The 20,014-nt window shown below is 53.9% G+C and overlaps 1 protein-coding gene across 1 annotated transcript in view; it reads right to left on the bottom strand.

Moving 5' to 3' along the window:
* MDGA1 (MAM domain containing glycosylphosphatidylinositol anchor 1) overlaps window positions 1-12,293 on the bottom strand; it is a 54,525-nt gene extending 42,232 nt beyond the window's left edge. The window contains exon 1 of the mRNA XM_090282334.1: window positions 11,296-12,293. Coding sequence (XP_090138460.1) covers window positions 11,296-11,362 — 67 coding nt within the window. The 5' untranslated portion in view covers window positions 11,363-12,293. The remainder of the gene's footprint in view (window positions 1-11,295) is intronic.
* Between the last annotated feature and the right edge of the window lie 7,721 nt (window positions 12,294-20,014).

A 20,014-nucleotide genomic window follows, 5' to 3' on the forward strand; every position in this document is an offset into this window, starting at 1 on the left:
ACAGCAAGTTGAATTAAGGTCAGACAATGAGAAGAACTTCCCAACAGCAAAGTACCAGAGACACTGAGCACTCCCCAGGTCTCACGTGGGCGTTGGCCTGCCAAGAGCCAGAAAGATGCGCTAGATCATCTCTACAGTACTCTCTGGTCCATGGCTTCTGGCATAGCCCCTTAGTTTCTGTTCCCCCAAATCAGGAGGGTCCACAGAGCTCTCCTGTGGCTGATACTGAAAGGAGTCACTTGCCAGAGGAGAGAGGTACCAACCAGCAGAAATCAACAATGTCACAAGGTGTGAACAGGGTGTGGGGTGGGGAGGAGGGAAGGAGGGTGCTGGCAGACAGGAAGCTGGGACCTTGCATGAAGGTCTGAGTGACCCCAAGCAAGTCTCTCCCCTGCTCTGGGTTTCAGTCTTCTCTAGTTCTTTTTGGGCATCCTCAAAGCAGCCAGGGCCCTGCCCCCCACCCCACCCCACCCCACCCCACCCTGCAGAGCTAGGCAGCAGAGTGGTGGAAAAGACGGGGGAGGACAGCGGTGTTCACATCTATCTAAATCCTCCGTCGTTTCAAGAGACACCAACTGACCCTGAGGAGGGGACCTGCCGTAAAGACTGCACGTTACCTACCCAACAGCCACTCTCCCCTTCTCTCTAACTAAACCCTGATGTTCTCCTAGGTGAGAATGTGCCCTTCTCAGCCTCATTTGCAGCGAAGAACGGCTCATGAGATACAAGCAGAAGTCATGGAAAGGGGGTTTCTGGAAAAGCTCTTTAAAGGAAGCTGACTCAGCTGGTAGGCCCGCTCTTTTAAATGTCCCTCCCTTCATCCTACCTGGAATGTGCCATGATGGCTGAGCCCCAGCAGCCCTTTGGTGACTTTGAGGCAAAATGCCTGAAAGCAGGGGTTCCCAAGCTTTGCTGCACATTGGAATCACCTGGGGATCTTTAAAAAAAAATGCTAATAGCTGTTTCCCACTCCCAGATATTCTAATTTAATTGGTAAGAGGTATGACCTAGGCCTTGGGACTTTTAAACACTCCTCAGGTAATTCTAACACGAAGCAAAGTTTGAGAATGAGCCCCGTAAGCAGAGCAGAGCAACAAGCTGAAGGAAGCCTGGCTCTCCAGTGACCAAGGAGCCACCATAGCAGCCACAGGTAGCCTAGCTCTGAACTTCAGAAAGTCAACTTTAATTTGTTGCAGCCTCTGTCACCAGGTTTTTGTTTCTAGCAACAGAAAGAGATTCCTAACTCCACAGCACAGCCCAGGGAACAAAAACCAGCTGATTCTGCCCTGAGGAACCTCACACTCAGAGCAGCAGGCAGGCACTAGACTTGGCATGAGCCAGGCTTGAGTTCAAATCCTGACTCCGCTACCTGCCAACTGTAGGGCCTTTGGCAAGTCACTCAAGCTTCTCCATCTGAAAAATGAGGACCCTGGAAAAGGCTGCCTTCTCCCACTCCACTGCAAGCTCCGGGGGTGCAGGTGCCCTTCACCTCTGCAGCCACAGCACCCACCACCCTTCCAGATGCTTAGCAGGTACTCCTGAACTATTTGCTTGGGTTACACTGAATTGCCACAATGTAGTCCAGTTCTGAAATTTTCATTTATTTATAAACCAAACAGGGAAGAGAATAAGCAAAAGGGACACATTTCCAAAAGGTAACAGGGTTTACCTATTGCAAATCCATGAACGCAGCATTTCTGGGGTAGTTTCTTTCAGTCTCTCGGGTTTGGGACCGAAAATTCCCTGGTTAGAAGCAGGGCGAGGGGTTGGTATCCCAAGCTTCTGACCTGGACCTTCCAGTTACCACTATTAAAATAGAAAGTCTCCTTGTTCATAATTTTTAAAATAACAAATGTGTGTGTGTGTGTGTGTGTGTGTGTGTTTTAAAGACCTCAGGGTCCACCTGAGCTTGGCTGAAACAAAGCTTGGGCAGTGACCTGGAAAACCCAGAACTGCCCGCAGAAAGCCCCAGGGCAGAAGACAGCTGTTTGGGCCTGACTCATTCCGATGCACTGTCTACACCAGCTGTGCCCGAGCACCAACTGGAGAGCTCTTGCGACCACAGCTGCCTTGACACAACCTGCAGAGTTTCTGATTCAGGAGGTCTGGGGGTTCAGTCGGGCATCTGTTGTTGAAAAACTCTCCAGGTAGTTCTGACAGACCACCAGAGCTGAGAGGCACTTCTCTACACAGCTTCCAATCCTCCAGATAATCAAAGCCTGCTTTGGCTGAGTTTCTGGGACTGGAAAGGAACCAAGAAGAGCCTGAGGTGGAATCTCCAAAGCTGGCTAAGTCATGCCTGCCAAGTCACCCCTTCCCCCTGACCCTCCTGCACCCTTGCACTGAGGTCACTAACCCCAGCTTCCCACAGGCCCACGGCTGGGCCTTCTTAGGGGACCTGCGGTCAGTCACCTTTGCTGGGCTGCCACATCTCTCAAAAGCGCAGCCCGCAGCTCTGGCTTCCGCATGCCACCCACACCCGGGGCTCCCTAACATCTGCCTGCCACCCCCTCTGCTCTCCTGAAACACAGACCCCATAGTTTGCCTCAGAGTTTACCAAGTGCTATCACTTGGACTCCTCTCTAACTCCAAGGGGTAGGTGTGTCTGAACCAGTCTTCCAGGTAGGGAAACTGAGGCTCAGCGAGGTGAGATATTGGCCCAGGGTCTCTCAGAGGCTGCACACTGCCCACCTTGTCCTCCAACCCAAGTCTGCCCATGTGTGTCCAGTCCTCCTTCCTGTATGCCCTTGCCATCCAGAGACTGGCCCACGCGCCTGCAACACTGGCATCACCCCAGGAGTAACGCAGACTCTTGGCCTCGCCCAGGCCCACTGGATCAGGACCTGCAAACCCCTAGCGCCTTCTTGTTGGACATTAAGGGGCTGCTCTTAATGTCCACCCTGCCTTCCTGCCAACCTCCCAGTCCCCAGATGGCCCTACCTCTGCTTCCTCCCCCACCTCAGGTGCCCTTCCTCCCTCAGACTCTGTCGCTTCCCCTGGCTTTCCAGTCCCTGTCCCCTCACGGGTCTCCTCCTACCTCCCTGAAGCCACCTGTTCTGTCTAGTCTTTCTCCTCCCACTCCAGGGTGCTGGTCTCAGCTCAGTGTCCCCTCTCATGCCGCTCTCTCTTTCCTGGCAATTTTATTCCACTTCCTGGTTCAGTTCTGTGCACACAAACCCAGATGTGCAAATCCACCTCTTCATAGCGGATCTGCGTCCTGAGCATCAACACACTTCACCAGCCCTGGCAAGATCTCTCCCAGACCTCTCACACCACAACCCCATGACGTTCAAAATGCACTGGCACTGTCATGAAAATAAAGCTATTTATTGTGGCCTCGCTAAGCGCAGGCACAGTGCTCAGGCTTCCCAGGCCCTGTCTCATCACAAACCCATGCAGCGGGTGGGCGGGAACAACGGTCTCCATTTGAGCTATGGACAAGCCACCCCTCAGGAAGCAGATGGAACTTGGGCTCTCACAGCTGGTTGCGGGCAGAGCCGGGGTTCAGACCTGGGTTCTCACCAGAAGTCCAGGCTCTGAACTGCTTCACTGCATTGCCCCAGACCCGTCTGACTTCCCATGCCTTTTGCTCTCCCTCAATGCCATGGTGTGCCAAGCCTCCCAACACCAAACCTCAGGGCCATTTTCAGCTCCTATCCCCTGCCTGAGCTCTTCCTGAAGCATGTTTAGGACCTAAAGATTGTACAGTCTCACTTCTCACCTTTTACCAGTCTCTAACTGGCTTCCTTCCCCAATACACAACCCCTTACAGTCTATTCTCACATGACAGCCAGCAGGATTCTATTAAGAAGGTGTCAGTTCATGTCCCTCCGCTGCTCAAAACCCTCTGTGGCTCCTCACCTCACTCAGGACAAAAGCCAAAGTCCCCACATAGCCTTACACAGGCCTTATATAGCCTCCAACAATCTGGCCCTAGCAATTCTCCCCATGGCTCCCTCCACTCCAGCCATACTGACTCCTCCTGTGGCTAAACAAGACAGGCATGCTTCTACGCCAGGGCCTTTCCATTGGCTATTCTCCTACCTAGAATACACTTCCTGCAGGTATCCACTGGGCTTCCTCCCTCTTCCCCAGGCATCTTCAGATCTCTGTTCCAGGGGCATCTATTCAAAGAGTCCTCCCCCAGCCACTGTATATGAATTTGAACCATAGTCTACCACTCCTTGCCCCTTGGGTGCTTTATCCCTTTTTCATAGAACTCATCACCATAGGATACATCACATACTTATTCATTGACCTGGTTACTGTCTGTCTCCCCTCAATATGAATACAAACCCTAGGAGAGCAAGAACTTGTGTCTCCCCATATATCTCAAGCTCTATACAGAGTCTTTACTCATATGTTTGTGGAATGACTGCAGTTCTTGAACCCAGTCGCTCCTGTCCATTCTCACGGCCATTACCCTGGACCAAGTTCTCACTATGACTTCCCTGGACAGCTGCAGACCTCCTGACCAGTCTCCCTTCTCCTGACCCTGGCCTCCTCAAACATACTGCTGCATGGCCACCTGGCCTGAAACAGAGCTCACATCAACCTGTCTCCCTGCTTAAGGCCCTCCCAACAGCTTCTCCCAAACCCAGGATTCCAGCCTACTCCCCGCAGGCAAAGGCTTTGCCATCAGCAGATCTGATGCCCAGCTCTGCCATGTGGACAAGGAACTTCACCTTCCCGAGCCCTCAGTTTACTCGTGGGCAAATGGGCTACGCACGCCTCTCGCAGGTGCTGCAGCAAGGATGAATGAAGACAGTGCACATTCATGATCTCTGCTTGGCAGTAAACAATAGTGATTTTTATTATCATGCCTTGACTGTTTCAACTCTGATGGTCTCTATTCCCTTGCAACCTATGCCCCAGCCCAGCAGAAGGATACTGTTCCCCACACACACCCAGCTTCTTTCTCCTCTGCGCCTCTGCCTCCTCCTGGGGCGCCATTCTCAGTCCTTTCTTGTCTTTGTCGAGGACAGTTCAAGTGCCCCCTTCTCCACAAGGCCTTGAAAGTCATCTCCCTCCCCTTCGAATGCCCACAGCCCTTAACCTGCCCTGGCCACAGGGCACCTACCAAGACCTTCCAGGAACCACCATCTAGTATGCAAGTCCCCACCCTTCTCCTTGAGGGCAGAACCTCCACCTCATTCATCCCAGAGACCTGTCAATTCCCAGAACAAGGCCTTTCTTAAGGGCGACACTAAGTAGATACTTAATGAATGGGGAGGAGCAACCCTACTGCTTTCCTGCCCCCAAATCAGAAGATCCACTGGGATGGAGTCTCAGAGCCATGTCTTACTAGCTGTGTGACCAGCTGTGTTTCTTCCTCTGTTAAATGGGGGCAATCGGACCTGCTATGCTACCTCTCAGAGTGTCATGTAAGCAATGCAGGGAGGGCTGTGAAACCATATGGTAAGGCGTGTGGCACTTACACACCTCTCCGGGATTGTTGTTATAACCAATGATTCTCCCTGAAAAGTTTGTTCCTCTTTGCACAAAAACATGCCTGAAAGAATCGTCACTAAGGGCATGGCAAGATGTCAAGTGAATTTTACTCTCTTCCTTATATTTGTATGTATTCTCTGATTGTTTTGCAAAGAGGTGTATGTTGTTCATAGACCTGGGGAAAAGGGAGATTTCGTTGTTTTGGTTTTTTAAAAAATCTTATTTATTTATTTATTTTTTTAGAGAGAGAGGAAAAGAGGGAGAGAAACATCAATGTGTGTTTGCCTATTGCACACCCCCAACTGGGGACTCGGCCTGCAACCCAGGCACGTGCCCTGACTGGAAATCGAACCAGCAGCCCTTTGGTTCACAGGCCAGCACTCAATCCACTGAGCCACACCAGCCAGGATTGTTTTTGTTTTTTAAATGATCACTTCTTTGAGTTAGGCAGTATGCTTGCCTCTATTTCAGAATTTAAATGCAAAAGGGGCCCCTTTAGTGGCTAGTACCTGCCATCAGCAGATGCATGCCTGCAAAACAGGATCTTCTGACGATGTGGGGGAAGAGGCAGGGCAGGAACACACCCCAGGTTCACAAAGAGGCTACGCTGGCAGGGCACCATTCTCCACTCTGCACACAGCCCCACCTGGATAGAAGCCCACCATCCGTCCCCATAGGGCTCTCCCCTGGCCTAGAGGGCAGGAAGTATGACTTTGGCCACAAGTGAATGTCCTGGGACACTGGGAGAGGAAACATGAGAGCTGGAGGGAGGCAAGAGCTGCAGAAGGCCTAAGGTGCCCACCTTGGCTCCAGGCTAAAGAATTAGAATGTCTCATCTTTCCTGAGTCTTGAGGCCAAGGGAGCCTAGGAGAAGCAATTAGCAATGTGGTGGCCAAGCCCGCCCCCTGCTGGCAACATCTGGAGTGGCAGTGCCCGGTGTACAGGGCTGGGTCCCCAGGCACACATCCCAGAACCTGGAGCCTAGTCAGGCTATGAACAGAGAGGCAGGTAGGAACCAGGCAGGGCTCTTCCAAGACCGAGAGGCCCAAGGTTCCATCTTCCAGCTCCCCTATCTTTGCTAGGTGGGCATCTCCTGGCCCAACCTCCTTGAGCCCAGCCACAAGGGGATGCAAGGCTGGAGTGGGGATGGGGAGGAAGGCAGAAGATTGGGGGCAGCGTGGGGAGGATGTGAAGTGCAGAGGAGGGTGCAACACACTCCTGTCTCTGTCTTGCTCCTCCCAGGTGCGTCTGTGCCTCCCGGGCAGCCACAGAAGCCATGGCTGCTACCACTGCCCAGATTTCCACTCCCACACCCAGGTATTGATTTCCTGCATCATTCATTTGCCGGCCTTGGCTGCTGTGATTAGCTCCCTCCATTCTCCCTATGGAGCCCCCCCGCCCGTCCCTCCATGTTCCAGAAAAGCAGAGCTAATACCAGGCTTTAAATGAGGCTTTGCCACCCGGCCCCAGCAGCTCACAGCCAAGCCTGGCCAATTACAAGGAGGTCCTTGGCATGTCCACAGCCCGCCTCGTCAAGGGCGCTTTCCTGACTAATAAAACCCTTTCTAACCACCCCCACCACCCCCCAGGACCCCCACCAGCCAGGAAGCACCGATTCATAGAATGAAAAATCTTGCAGATCTTGACCCTTAGGGGGCTCTTAGGTCTGACTCTGGAACTGGAGAGCCCTCAGGCAGACTCAGGGGCCAACACCAATTGACAGGTGTACAGACAATGCTGGCAAAGCAAACAGAACAGCCTGGATTTGGGGACACAAAGCCCTCGCCCTCATGCAGTTGTTCTAAGTGACAAGGAAGGAAGGACAGAGGCATGGACCTTCTTGAGTACATGTGGAAAACCCTAAGCTTTCTGGTAGCCCTTAGGGTACCAGAGTTTTCTGATGCAATGCCTTCTCCAAGGGGAGAGTAATATCTGGACAGGCAGCTTCAGGACACAGAGTAGAAATTCTAGTGAAAATCCCAAGAGTACTCACACCTAGATCAACACCCAGAAGACGGCACTGGGAGACACACTTCCTGAAATTCCCTCTCCGCACCCCTCAGAGGAGGGAAAAAAGCCTGACTTGGTGATAATTCTGTAAGCTATGTTGCTCTTGTCAAATTATTCAACATCTGTCTTCATGTTCCCACAAAAATTAGCATAGGATAGTAGTTTCTGATGACACCTTTAGTGAAATATTTTGACTTCCACTAGTAAGTTGCAAACAACCTGTCTTAAGGATAATGTCAATTCCCACTTCTGCATATTAAATAATCCAGAGGTTTGTTGTGTTTTCATAAGGGAGAGGAATCCCTTCAACCTGCCCCTGGTGGGAAGTCCAGCAGCTATGGGAGGAGATAAGGAGATAAGGAAGCCAGAGAAAGCTGCTTCTGGCTTCTGATGCTGCCCTCACAAAGGATACTCCTCCTTCACTGGGCTACTGCCTTTGCCCAGAACGAAGCCTCTGGGGCCAGCCCACCATCCTGGGCTGCCAGAAAGCAGCTTATAGGATCTACCCTGGAGCACAACAAACTGGGCCAGGAGATGGGGAGGTGAGGAGGAAAGAGGGAACCAGCTCCAAATGGACCATCTGGTCTAGTACTCGGCTGCTGTAGCATCTGTGCCCCAAAGAAGAGCGAAGCCACCTGGCCAGGCTGAGAGCGCTTCCCCAGTCCTATTGCAGACAGCGCAGCTCAGAGCCGGCAAGAGAATGCTCAGAGGGAAGCCTGATATAGGGCTCCGGGCCCCTGGCTTCCACCAGCCTCAGCAGCGAGTCACAGGTCCAGCCAGATTCTGGCCGGGTTTGCCCTCCACATCCTGCTCTTCCTCTCTTCAATTCAACTTCCAGGTTTGCTAAGCTGCCCTCCTTCAGCCACACTGGCCTGGGACAGAGTGGAAAGAGATGAGGGTTTCCTCCCCAGGGCACACTTCTTTTGTCTGTGTGTGGGGGGGGTGTCTTGAGTAAAAAGTGCCTCCATCCTTACTGCAGGGGCAGCACTGGGCTTCCAGCTTCTTCCCTCTTCTCCCTGAGGTCCCCTACAACCGCCAGCCTAAGACTCCCTGACAAACCCAAAGCAGAGACCCTCAAAGAATGCCAAACTACCCTGCAGCAAACCATCTCAAACAGACAGACTTCCTGGAAAGAAAGAATTTGACGAAGCATTTCTTCAAACTCCTCCCAAACCATGGCCCTACATTTTTGCAACAAATATTTGCTGAGCTCCTGCTGCATGCAGGCACCATGCTGGGTGCTGGCATACAGTGATGGACACTAGTGACCATTTCTTACCCCACATTCCACTCTTTCTCAATTACTTCACCTGCTTTGGACAGAGAGGGAAAGTGGGGGAGGGAGCAGAAAGTGAGTTCTCCATACTATTTCTTACCCTAGACCGCGCGCTGCAGCGGTTCTCCCTTCTGCTGTATCTGGCCAAAGCTTCTAGAATCACAAGGAACTCAGTAGCTCCTTGCCACCCTCCTCCTCATACTAGGTCTTCCTCTCTCTCCATCCACCTCCGTAAAGACTTTCCATCCAGCAATTTCCCTGAGGCCCCCGTCCTCCCTGGAGCCACATTCTCAAAGGGCAGGTGGAAAGAAAGTCATCCAGGAGTCCAGGGTTGGCCCCAAGGCACACAACCCACCTGACTCACTCTGAGTGAGAGCAGCTTGGACTCAGGCACATGGAGGGGAGAAAATACCAAGAAAAGGGAGCAGCCCTGGCTGGTGTGGTTCAGTGGATTGAGCGCCAGCCTGTCAACTGAAAGGTCACCAGGTCTATTCCGGGCCAGGTCCCCAGTTGGGAGCATGCAAGAGGCAGCAGAGCCATGTTTCTCTCCCTCTTTCTCTCCCTTCCCTCCCCTCTCTGTAAAAATAAATAAATAAAATCTTTTGAAAAGTACTCTGAAATCAGGGTCTGCAGAGATCACTGCACCTCTCTCCCACTCCCTGCCCTCATCACTGGGGTTTCCAGGCTGGACTCCGAGGAGCTTCTTCTTTAAAATGTGCCCCCATGCAGCCCTGGAGAAGACTGGAGAAGGTGGAGGGAATGGAGAAGAAAGATGGGCAGAAGATGATGGGCTTGCCAGATCCACTCAAGGGCACTCAGAGGGAGGACAGGGTGGAGGACCCCAGCAAACGGAAAGGCTCTCAGTCACTCTCCAGAGCTCCTTGGGGTGTGGTGAGAAAGAGGAAAAGGACTCATTGATGTCCCTCTTTAGGTTACCTCTTAAGGAAACAGAGAGGCTGTAGGGAAATCTTCAGGAGAAAGAAGAAAACAACACCCCCACCCCCCCACCCCCATCCCTGATGTCTTTCCCTACACTGGAGAGGCTGAGGCCTCTGGGACCTCTTCAGTGACCTCCTCTCCATAACTCAGCCTCTCTCAGTCCCTGATACATTCTTCCTCTTTCTTTCCTTTTCTAGCCTATGTAAAGGGCCAGGCAGTAAGAGACACAAACTAATTAAGAAGCAGTCTGGCCAGATGCCTGGGCCAGCCTCCCCAAGGAATTAAGCCCAAGCCAGCTAGCAAGTCACCTTCCAGAAACCCCTCCTGGCACCCGTCCCTCTTGTGAGGTACCCCCAGAAGGAAATGTTTAGCATCTGCACCTGAGGCTGGTAACCAAAAGTGTGCATGTGTGTGCATGTGCGTCTTTGTGTTGAGCGGAAAGGGACAAAGCCTCTGGCCCCCACCAATAGGAAAGCAAACTCTCCCCTGATCGCTAAAGGCAAGTAAGTAGGCCCTCAAGCTCAGAGAAAGAACAAGTATGCGCCCCACTCCAGCTACACATCATTACAAAGTGGCCTAGACAGACCGCCCTGCAGTCAGGAGAAGGGCCACTGGGCCCAGAGATTGACTTTTTGTGTTGTGGAATAAGGGCATTTCGGGCTCTAGAACTCGGAGGGAGGGTTCCTGAGAGGGATGACGCCTGCTCTCGGAGCTCTTCCCAGGGAAACCCACGGGAGAAAAGGAGAAGGGGTGACTGGAGTCCCCTTGGCGCCCTGGAGCGAGGAGTGGGGACGCGGGAGCAAAACTGCAGGGCAGGAGGGAGAGTTTGGACAATCGAATTTGCGTTTCCTGGAGACTGTGTGTGTGTGTGTGCGCGCGCGCGTGTGTGTTCCTGGAGACTGTGTGTGTGTGTGTGTGTGTGTGTGTGTGTGTGTGTGCGCGCGCGCGCGCGCGTGTGTTGGTGTGTGTACAGGGAGAAGGAAGGTGGGGCTGGGGTTTTGTAGCTGGGAACCGGGGACAGGAAGAACTGGCTAAGGAGAGGTTCAAAAAGGCATGACGGGGATTTCGGCGCCGGATCTAGGCGATACGGCATCCGTTTGGGCAGTTAAAAAGCGAGTAAAAGAAGCGAAGCCTCCCGGAGATCGGGGAAGGCAGCCCTGGGCTCCACGGCGGTGCCGGCAGCCAGCTCTCCCGCAAGCCGCGCGCAACTCCGGGTTGCGCATCGCTCGGCTCGGCTTCCACTCCGGAGGCCAAGCCGGGGTAGAACCAGGTTTCGGTGCAAGCCTCTGCCCCAGCCCCCGGGGTGGGATCTGTCGGAGTCTCCGGAGACGACTGGGTGCTCTCCAGGGTACCGAGCCACTCCCGCCCCTGACAGGGTTTGAGAAAGTGGGTACTTCCCCCTGGTATCGCCAGCTTCAAGCCAGACCCGACGACCCGTCTCCATGCTCCAAAGCAGCTAGCTCGATCTCCTCGCGCCCTGGAAAAGGGCGGGGACCCGGGCATCCACTCCAGAGTGCGAACCGGGGTCCCCTACCAAACCCCGGCAGCGCGCACTTTGCGCCTCTTGCAAAGTTTCCGCTCGATGCTAAGCCGGCGTGCAGCGGGACAAGGGCTCTTACCGTAGACTCCTTGTCCTCGGCAGTGGAAAGGGATCAGAGCCAGAAGTAGAAGGCAGGTCACCTCCATGTTCACGGCCGGTACTTCATCCCCGCGAGGCGGCGCAGCCCGAGAGGCGGCGGGGGGCGCATCCGCTGGGGCCCCGCGATGCCCCCTGCGTCTTCCCCTTCTCCGAGAGGCGACGGAGGGGGCGGCTCCGGCGACGGAGACCAGGAAACTGAGGAGGAGGCGGCGATCTGGGTTTCTCCTCCGGCGGGGCCGCTGCCCGAGTGAGGACGCAGGGGGCGCTGGCCCGGCCCCTGGTGTCTCCACACGCCCGGCGCAGCAGCCAGCGCCCCGGCCCGAGGAGCCCGGCCGCCAAGTCTTCCCCGGGTCCCCAGGGCTCTCCTCTCAAGGTACTGGGCGCCAGAGACCCACTGCGTCGGCGGTGGCGCTTCTATCCAACAGGCCAGAGACGACTGATAAACTTGTCGTTTTTCCGCCCAGGGGACGCCCCTCCGCTGAGCGGGGCGGGGAGGCCGGGGCTCCGTACGGGTTAATCCGCTGTCTCCAGTCCTGCGGCGTGTGCTCTGGGCTCAAGGGCCCGATCCAAAGGGGGCGAACAGGGCGCCCTCCCGGGGGTGAAGGAGCACCAGCCAAGGCTCTCCCGAGCGGAGGAGCAGCGTGGGCTGGGCTCGGCCAAGGGGAGAGAGCCACGGGGCCCTGGGTCCAGGAAGTTAGCTGAACCACCAAGGAACCCCGGGGAGGAATCGCGCCCGGGCGCCCCACGAGAATCTGGAGAGCAATTCCAGTCAAGAGAGACCCCAGAAGGCGGGGAAAGAAGGAAAGTTTGAGTCGTTTGAAAAATATTCGCGCTCCCGCCGAGGCCGGGGCTGCAGCGCGGGCGCCGTTCGCCGCCTTCGCTCGCCGCACTCGGCTCCCGAGGTCTGGCGGCGGCCGTAATGCTCCCGAGCTCGGTGCTCTCTGGAGAGCGGGTCTGCGCCGCGCCCCAAGTTGATCGTCCCCGCCCCCGCCCAGCGGCCTCCGCCGGCGGGGACCCAGAGCGGGCGGGGTCGGGCCGGGCTCCGGGGCGCGGCGGCCGCTGGGCTCTGGGCCGCGGGAGCGCTCCGCTCGTTCCGCAACTTGGGCTTCACTGTGCTGCTTTTTCCCCACTCCGAGCTTTTCATACCGCGCTTCCCCCTCCTCTTCTTCCCTCCCTTTCTCCCTTCCTCCCCCCTCCTCCCTCCTCCTCGCGTCTCCGCGTTCGGGCTCTCGCTCTCCCACCCTTTGTCGCTCGCTCTCCGGTTTGATTCCCCTCCAGTTAAAAAAAAAAAAAAAAAGGGAGCCAATTAAAGGCAGCCCTGCTCGCCCGGTCCAGCCTCTGTCCAATTTCCTCGCCTCCCCCAGGACCAATTAGAGAAAACAAAACAGGGATGGGGAAGCAGACTCTCCCTCTCTCCCTCTCTCTCTCTCTCTCTCTCTCTCTCTCTCTCTCTCTCTCTCTCTCTCTCTCTCGCTATCCCCCCCACCCGCCCCTCCTCCATGTCACCCTTTCTCCGCCACCCCCACCCCACCCCCCGGCGGGAAAATGTCAGAAAGCAGAAATGGATCCATCTATCCCGAGGACAGTGGTGGAGGGACGTGGGTTTCGGCGCGGGCTCGGTAGTCGCTCGCTCGCACACGCGCTTTCTGCCCGCCCTTGCAAACCCAAACCAGCTGCCCGAGCCGGGTGCACCGATCCAGTGCACTCGCCGGGCAAGGACGGCCGCTCGCCCCGGGGACCCAAGCCTGCGGGGCACTGAACACTTTGTAAATGTTTTGCACTTGTGGGAACGGGACTGAAGGCGGGGGGTCGGAGGGAAAGGCCGGGGCGCCTGCGTTTCTCCGGGTCCTGCTGGTGCGCGAGCCGGTTTCCTGCTGTCGGTCTGCAGGGCTGTGTACGCGGCCCCGGAGTCCCTCCGCCCCCGGCCGAGCCCCCGCCCCTTCCCAGGCCGCCTCAGCCTCTCCCCGCGTAGGGCGTGGGGCCCCCGCCTGGCCGCTGGCTAAGGGAGCATGCTTAGGGCTCCTGCCCTTGCCTCGGCCTACAGGTTGCCAACAGGTTTGTCCACAGAACCCCAATGCCAGAGCTACCCCGGGCCATCTCCCATGCTCCCCCAGCTCCCCGCTTTCGCCATCCAGCCTCTCTCAGGACCGTAGGCGCCCCCAACCGCCCCAGGGCGCACTCCCTTCGGCCAGCTGAGCCCGGGACCGCTCCAGTTGCTGGGGTCTGGCACTCCGGGACTCCGCTACTTCAACGGAGCCCCTCCGGGAGCAGGTGTGGGGAGAGCGCTCCGCCCAAACGCCGGCGCGAAGGAGTGTAGATTGGAAAGCAAGGCGGGCGGCCACCCCCGGGTCTCTGACCGTGTCCCCTACTCAGGTCCTGCTAATCTCACCTGCTCCACCTGTCGCCATTATTAATCTCGGTCTGCGCGCAAGAATTGTATTAGGGCGGCGGGTGGGAGCGCGGATAACCGCAGTAGCCAACAATCGTGAAGATTATCAACCCTCCGACCCCCAGCCTCCAGAACTATTCAGTATCTTGGCTGTGATGCTGGTTCCAGGACTCTGCATTTGTCAAAACTCAAAGAACTGTACACACACACACACTTAATATTTTTGTATGTAAATTAAAACATGTTTTTTTTTAATAGTAATAATTACCACTTCTTTCCCAGGCCCATTTCCTGTTGGACCCCTTCTCTCCTGACTGTCCAGGGGCTGACTCCCACAGAAGGACCTGCCCCCAAATCCAGGGGCAGGAGTGAGAGGTGTCAGGAGAAATTCAAGGTGGCATGGGTGGGAAGTAGTATCATCAGCTGAAACTTCAGCTCCCTTTCTGTCCACCTTGGGAAGTCTGAAAACATCTGAAGAATCCTATTCTCTAGCCTACCTCCACTTAATTGCACCTCCTTCATCCCCTCCCCGCTTTTCTCTCTCCTTCCTTTCATGTGAATCTAAGGCTGGATAAGGGACCCATACCCATCAGATGCCAGCTAAAGATTTGTTAAATGAATGAATGAACCATGCCTATCATAGGTCAGATGCCACAGACCTAGGATACCCTCAGGGCAACCATTCTTTCTACCACTCCCCATGCCTCAACCATTATCCAAGAGAAAAATCCATTTTCTGCCTCCACGGAGATACAGAAGTATACAGCTTCTTCCCACCCACCTCCCCCACCGAGTCTGAAAAGGAAGTGGCACCAGCTAAGGGTGCAATGATGAGCAGCTTCTTTTATTGTCATCTTCTTCCGATTATTTAAAAATTCCTAGAAATTCTCCCTTCTTCCAGGAAGCTTTCAGAGAGTGATCACAGTGATTGCCTCCCTCCTTGGCTTGGCGGGTTCTGAGTTGAATGAGCCCTTATCTGTGTCATAGGAACCTGCCTTCCTGTTTCCCAGTTAGCTAGTCCAACCCCAAACAGCAATTAATTGCTCTTCTTTGGCTTTGGGTGCATTATGGGGGGACAGGGAACCCCACTGATTCAGCTGACATTCTCTTGAGTTTGTCATCTCAGAACACCTACACTGGCCTGGAGGAGAAAGAAGACTCCTGATGGGGAGGGGGAGGAGAGGGGAGCAGAAGACCAAATTGGAGGCAAGCTGGGATTGAACATTTGCTGTAGCTAATCCACTTGTGAATATGCTGCAGCTAATTGTATGCAGTGTAAATACCTTGACAGCCTGTTTGCTGTGTCTGTAAATTCAGTCATCTCGTTCCCCAAGTGTGCCCCGCCTGCTGCCTCTGCCAGAGCCGTCTGTCTGACAATGGGAGGCGACGAAAAGAAGGAAAAGAGCATTAGCCTTGGGAGCCATCAGTCCTGCCTGCCAGTCCTAACCTCTCCAGACCTCAGTTTCCCCAGCTGTAAAATTAGAAGGATCTCAACTTCTCAGAGTGGTTGGGAGACGAAATAATAGCAGACACCACATGCCAGCCACTGTTCTTAGCCCTTTATGTGTATTAACTGTTTAATCCTCATTACAACTATGTGAGGTAGGGCTGTTATTCTCAGAATAACAAAGATTTAGTGACTCAGGTAGCTGCTAAAGGCCTCACTGGGCTTTGATCTAGGTAGCCTGGCTCTGTGTGCGACCTTGCTCTTTCCCACTGTTCTCTACCAAAGAGACCTAAGGGCTTATGTGCCTAGTAAGTGTTTTTTACAAGAAGTGTTTTCTATTTCCTTCACACACAGAGAACAACTCTCTGGGCCCCAGACTGGGCAGCTGGGGAGTGGGGCAGACAACTAGACCACTGGACCTGAGCACACCGAGGTCCGAGGTCTGGAGGCTCAGTGGTCAGCATACAACTGCCAATTCTTGCATTCCACTAAAGATGCTCCAAGAAAAATCCTGTTATTTTTTCCTAGAGAAAGCCCAGCCCTTGGGCTCCAGGAGGCCCCGGGAACTAGCTGCTGACTGGTGACAGGCCAGGGAACCAGGACCAGGAGCCCCAGACCTTGGTGCAGCAGGGCAGCCGGGGGCTTTTGTTGTGAGAGTGTTAGTAGGAAGCTCCCCCATCTCCTCTGCCTCTCACTCACCTCCAGAAAGTCAGAGACTGGAAGAGGAGAGGAAGGAAGAAAGGAGGAGTCTTTGAGGGGATGTTGTCTTCACCTCGCACGGGAAATTATCTCTGAAAATCGTACAGTGGCAGGTATCGATTCAATCTAGGGCAAGACACTTTCTGATCAGGTGGCAAAGCTGGCTGGGAGGGGATGAGCAACGAGGAGAGTTATGACCCCACTGAAAGATTGGTTTATTAAACCGGGCTCTAACAAATAGCCAATTAGTTTTTCCAGCTGCTAATTAGTAAGCAGTTAACTCCTGTTATAAATCGTGCTGCTGCTTAACACTAGTGATAATGCAATCCGTGATGACATCTTCAGAGAGGAGGGGTCTCAGAGACTTCTGTGACCTAGGGTCTGTAGCCTGTCTAACCCCTCTTCACTCATACCCTCAGCAAGCTCTCCCCTAGTGGAATGCTGGCTTTAGGAGATCAGGGAACCTGTCTGTATGTTCACCATTCATTCATTTAACAAATATTTAATGGGCTCCTACTACATGCCAGGCACTGCTCTAGGCACTGCAATTCAATGTGAACAAAACAGACAGGAACTCCCGCCCTTTTGGCAGTTACATTCTAGTGAAGAGACAAACAATAGACTAAGTAAATAAGGAAAATAAATAGTATTTAGATGGTAAACAAAATATTAAAGCTAGGAGGAGGAGTAGAAAATGTGAGAGTTGAGGGCATTTGAGTCTTGACGTTGAAAAAAAGAAGGATCGGACAGTGTCACTATCTGGGTGAAGAGCCTTGCAGGGAGAAAAGCAGCAAGTGCAAAGGCCCTGCGATGGTGAGGGGGTGTGGCTGCAGCTGGGTAGGTGAGAGGAGAATAGTAGGAGCTGAGATCAGAGGTAAGGGGGCACATCATTTGGGTCCTAGAGTCATTGTGGGATGCAGGGTTTGAACAGAGAAGGGACAGGATCTGACTGTAATTTAGCACAAAACTCTGAGTCTGTGTGAGGAATTGATTGAAGGGTGCTATAGTATCCCTAGCACTTGGCACTCAGTGGGTGCTAAACAAATGCTTATCATATGAATATTGATGGAGCTACATTGTAATTCTGGGAACCTTTGAAAATCCAATCTATTTTCATTCTCTTGTAAATTCTTTTACCACCATCACTAAAGTGCTCTCAGCTTTGAACTTTCCAAGGAACTCCACGCCCATTGTTCTACTTGGTCCTTAAAACATCCCTGTGAGGTAAGACAGGTAGCTCCCTCCATCTTACAGATGTGAAAACTGAGGCAAAGACATTCACTGACTGGCTTAACAGTGGGTTACTGAAAATTCCAGTCCTAGAATGATGGGGGTGGGGGATACAAAAGATACAGGGGTCCCTCCCACTCTCTGGCCACTGTGTCACAATTGTGCCCTGCCTCACTGGGTGATTGTTCCTCTCTGTGCTCCAGATTCTCATTTCTACAGTAAGCAGATATGCCGGGACTGGTTCTAAGACACCCCCCACCACCACCACCAAGCCCAGACTCCAAAGCCTTGTGAGCTGTGTGTCTGAGCCTTGGTATCTGGATGCCACCATTTCCCATGTAGGGTCCCTGGGGCTGTCCCAAGCTCCTTTTGTCCACAGTAATGTTGGAACAGGGGAAGTTTTATTTAACTTTTAAGCTGACAGTTCAGTGGATGAAAAGTAATTTGGTTTTAACACCAGTTTGGCAAGCACATGGTCTTCCTACTCTGAACAGGTGCAAGGAGCACTGATTTTTACCCAACTCTGCTTCCCTGTTGGGTGGTCTGGGAAAAAGGTGACCGGGCTGGAAAAGTCAGGTTCTCTGGACTATTTATTTGTTCATTAAATAAATATTTGTTGAGTCAGGCATTTTACCTACATTGTACTGGGCACCCTGCTGGAGACATCCACTAACTAACAACGCAGCCTTGCCCTTGGGGAGCCCCCATCTGAGGGGGGGACACAGCCCCGTCCTCAGGGCTCCCTACTGAAGTGGAGAGAATGCTATCACAGGGCTGTAGATCCCAGTATGAAAATAGAGCCAGGATACAGACCTAGGAAACAGTGCACTGCAGCAGTAATGGGGTGTTTACTACTTGGGTAAGGGCGAAGGGGGTGGGGAACAGGGAAGGCACGGGGCCTTTTGCTCTGACTTCTTGGCTCCTGCCGCAGTGTGGTTTCCTACCCTTTAAGCATGATTACCTGCAGCCTTCCAAGTGTCAACCAAGCCCGAGGGAAGCAGCGTGCTCCTTTATTTGGGAACTTTCTCCTCATGGAAATGTCTCTCTGGGCTCCTGGAAACCAGGAGGCAAGACTGAAGTTGGCATGGGGCAGTCAGTGCCCACTCTCTCTGGGGGACAGGCTCCACTCCAGCAAGAAGCCCCTCCTTACCTCACACCACTGGCCTCCCTAGGAAAGACAGATGTGGCCAAGGGGACTGCAGAACACCTGGAGATCTGAAGGCCCACCTGTTAGTCCAGTCTCATGGATGTCATCCCCACCCTGGGCTTAGAGAGACATCTGTGCAGTGTGCTCTTTCCACATGTGCTGTAAGCTCACAGGCAAGGTGGGTGTGTCCCACAACACCCAGTGCTGGGCTGAGCACAGGGTAACCCTTCAATGTCTGCTCATTAAAATGAATTGAGTTGGATACCCTAACTCAAACAAAAGTCGGCTCTGGGCAAGTCCTGAATTATCAGGATAGGGGAGGCCCAAATTAGGGGTTAGGGACAAACAGAAATCATGAATATACAAGAAGTGTTTGCATATGTACAGGTTGAGGGGAAGCAAATTCCTAGGGAAAGGAAGTAGGCAAGTGAGGGGTAGAATGTTCTGGGAAATCCCATGTAACTAAGTGGCAGGGGGAAGTGACCCCCACTGTTTCCTCATCCGGATGTCTTCTAGGAGGGTGCCTGGATCGGTTGTGTTTCTTGAAAGCGTGGGGCTCTGCTAGGTTGAGGTTGGCTCTGTCCTCTGGCATCTGCCCCCAGGGCCCCAGCAGCCCCATGGAAGGCATCAAGTTTCGCTGAGCTGGTCTTCCTCACCTTCTCCCAGACAGCTCTTCAGAAGCAGGATCAAATGTTCTCAAGCTTGAAAGGACAGGCTGGGGGGTGAGGGGAAGGAGGGGAAGGAGGGAAAGGGAGGGGAGGTGAAGCTGAGGTCACTGGAGGGGAGCGACAGGCAGGGCCCAGGCAGGGCCGGTGATTCTCCTTGCTCCCTTCCTGTTTAACCTCCTCAGCAAATTCTTTTTTTTTTAGCCACCACTTCTTTTTGACCCATGCAAGGGCGGGCGGGGAAGGGGGGCGGATCTAGAGTGGGATCAATGTAGACACACACACACACACACACCCGCTGCGTGGCATGAACACACACACACACACACACACACACACCCGCTGCGTGGCATGAACACACACACACACACACACACACACGCGCGCGCGCTGCGTGGCATGAACTATAGGGGGCGCCATTCACATAGAATACGACAGGCACGGCTCCTACCTCCACCCCCAGAGTGCAGCGTGGTGGCCCTGCCGCAGCTCCCTCTGCTCTGGCCAGACCCGTGGCATCCAACGCTGCGCCTCACTCTCTCGCCCTGGACCCCGCCTCCCGCTCCTCCTTTTCGCTACCCATCCCAGCTCCCTCTGGCCGCAAGCTCTTCTCTGGTCCCTCTAACGCTAGGTCGCTAGGTCGGGCCTAGCTTGCAGGTTGCTGGGGGAAGGGAGGGGTTCCAGGCCCCGCCTCGCACTATTGTCATTCCCGACACACCACGAGCTCAGGGGACACTCTTACTGTCTTTTGATTAACTCCACTCATTATCTGGTTCCCTGGCTCTCCACAGGGATCCCCCATGCCACCGTCCTGGGGGCCCTCAGGAGCCATATCTGGCCCCAGGTGTAGCAAGGGGGACTCTAATTGACCCTCTCACTCAGCCCCATGAGGAAGATGTAATCCCACTTCTCTTCCTTTCCATTCCGTACCCCAGGGCTGACCTGAAGGAGCGTGCGTATCACAATAAACAAACAAAACAAAACCAAAAAACATAAAATGCCTAACCTAAAGGCCACTTGCCCTCACAACCACTCTACGAGGTAGGTAGATTTATTATCCTTTTAGAGATGAGAGGACTGAGGAACAGAGAGGTTCAGTCACACCCCCAAGGTCACACAGCT

This window comes from Furipterus horrens, unplaced genomic scaffold, assembly GCF_987537825.1.
Source record: "Furipterus horrens unplaced genomic scaffold, mFurHor1.1.pri manual_scaffold_6, whole genome shotgun sequence".
Taxonomy (NCBI): domain Eukaryota; kingdom Metazoa; phylum Chordata; class Mammalia; order Chiroptera; family Furipteridae; genus Furipterus; species Furipterus horrens.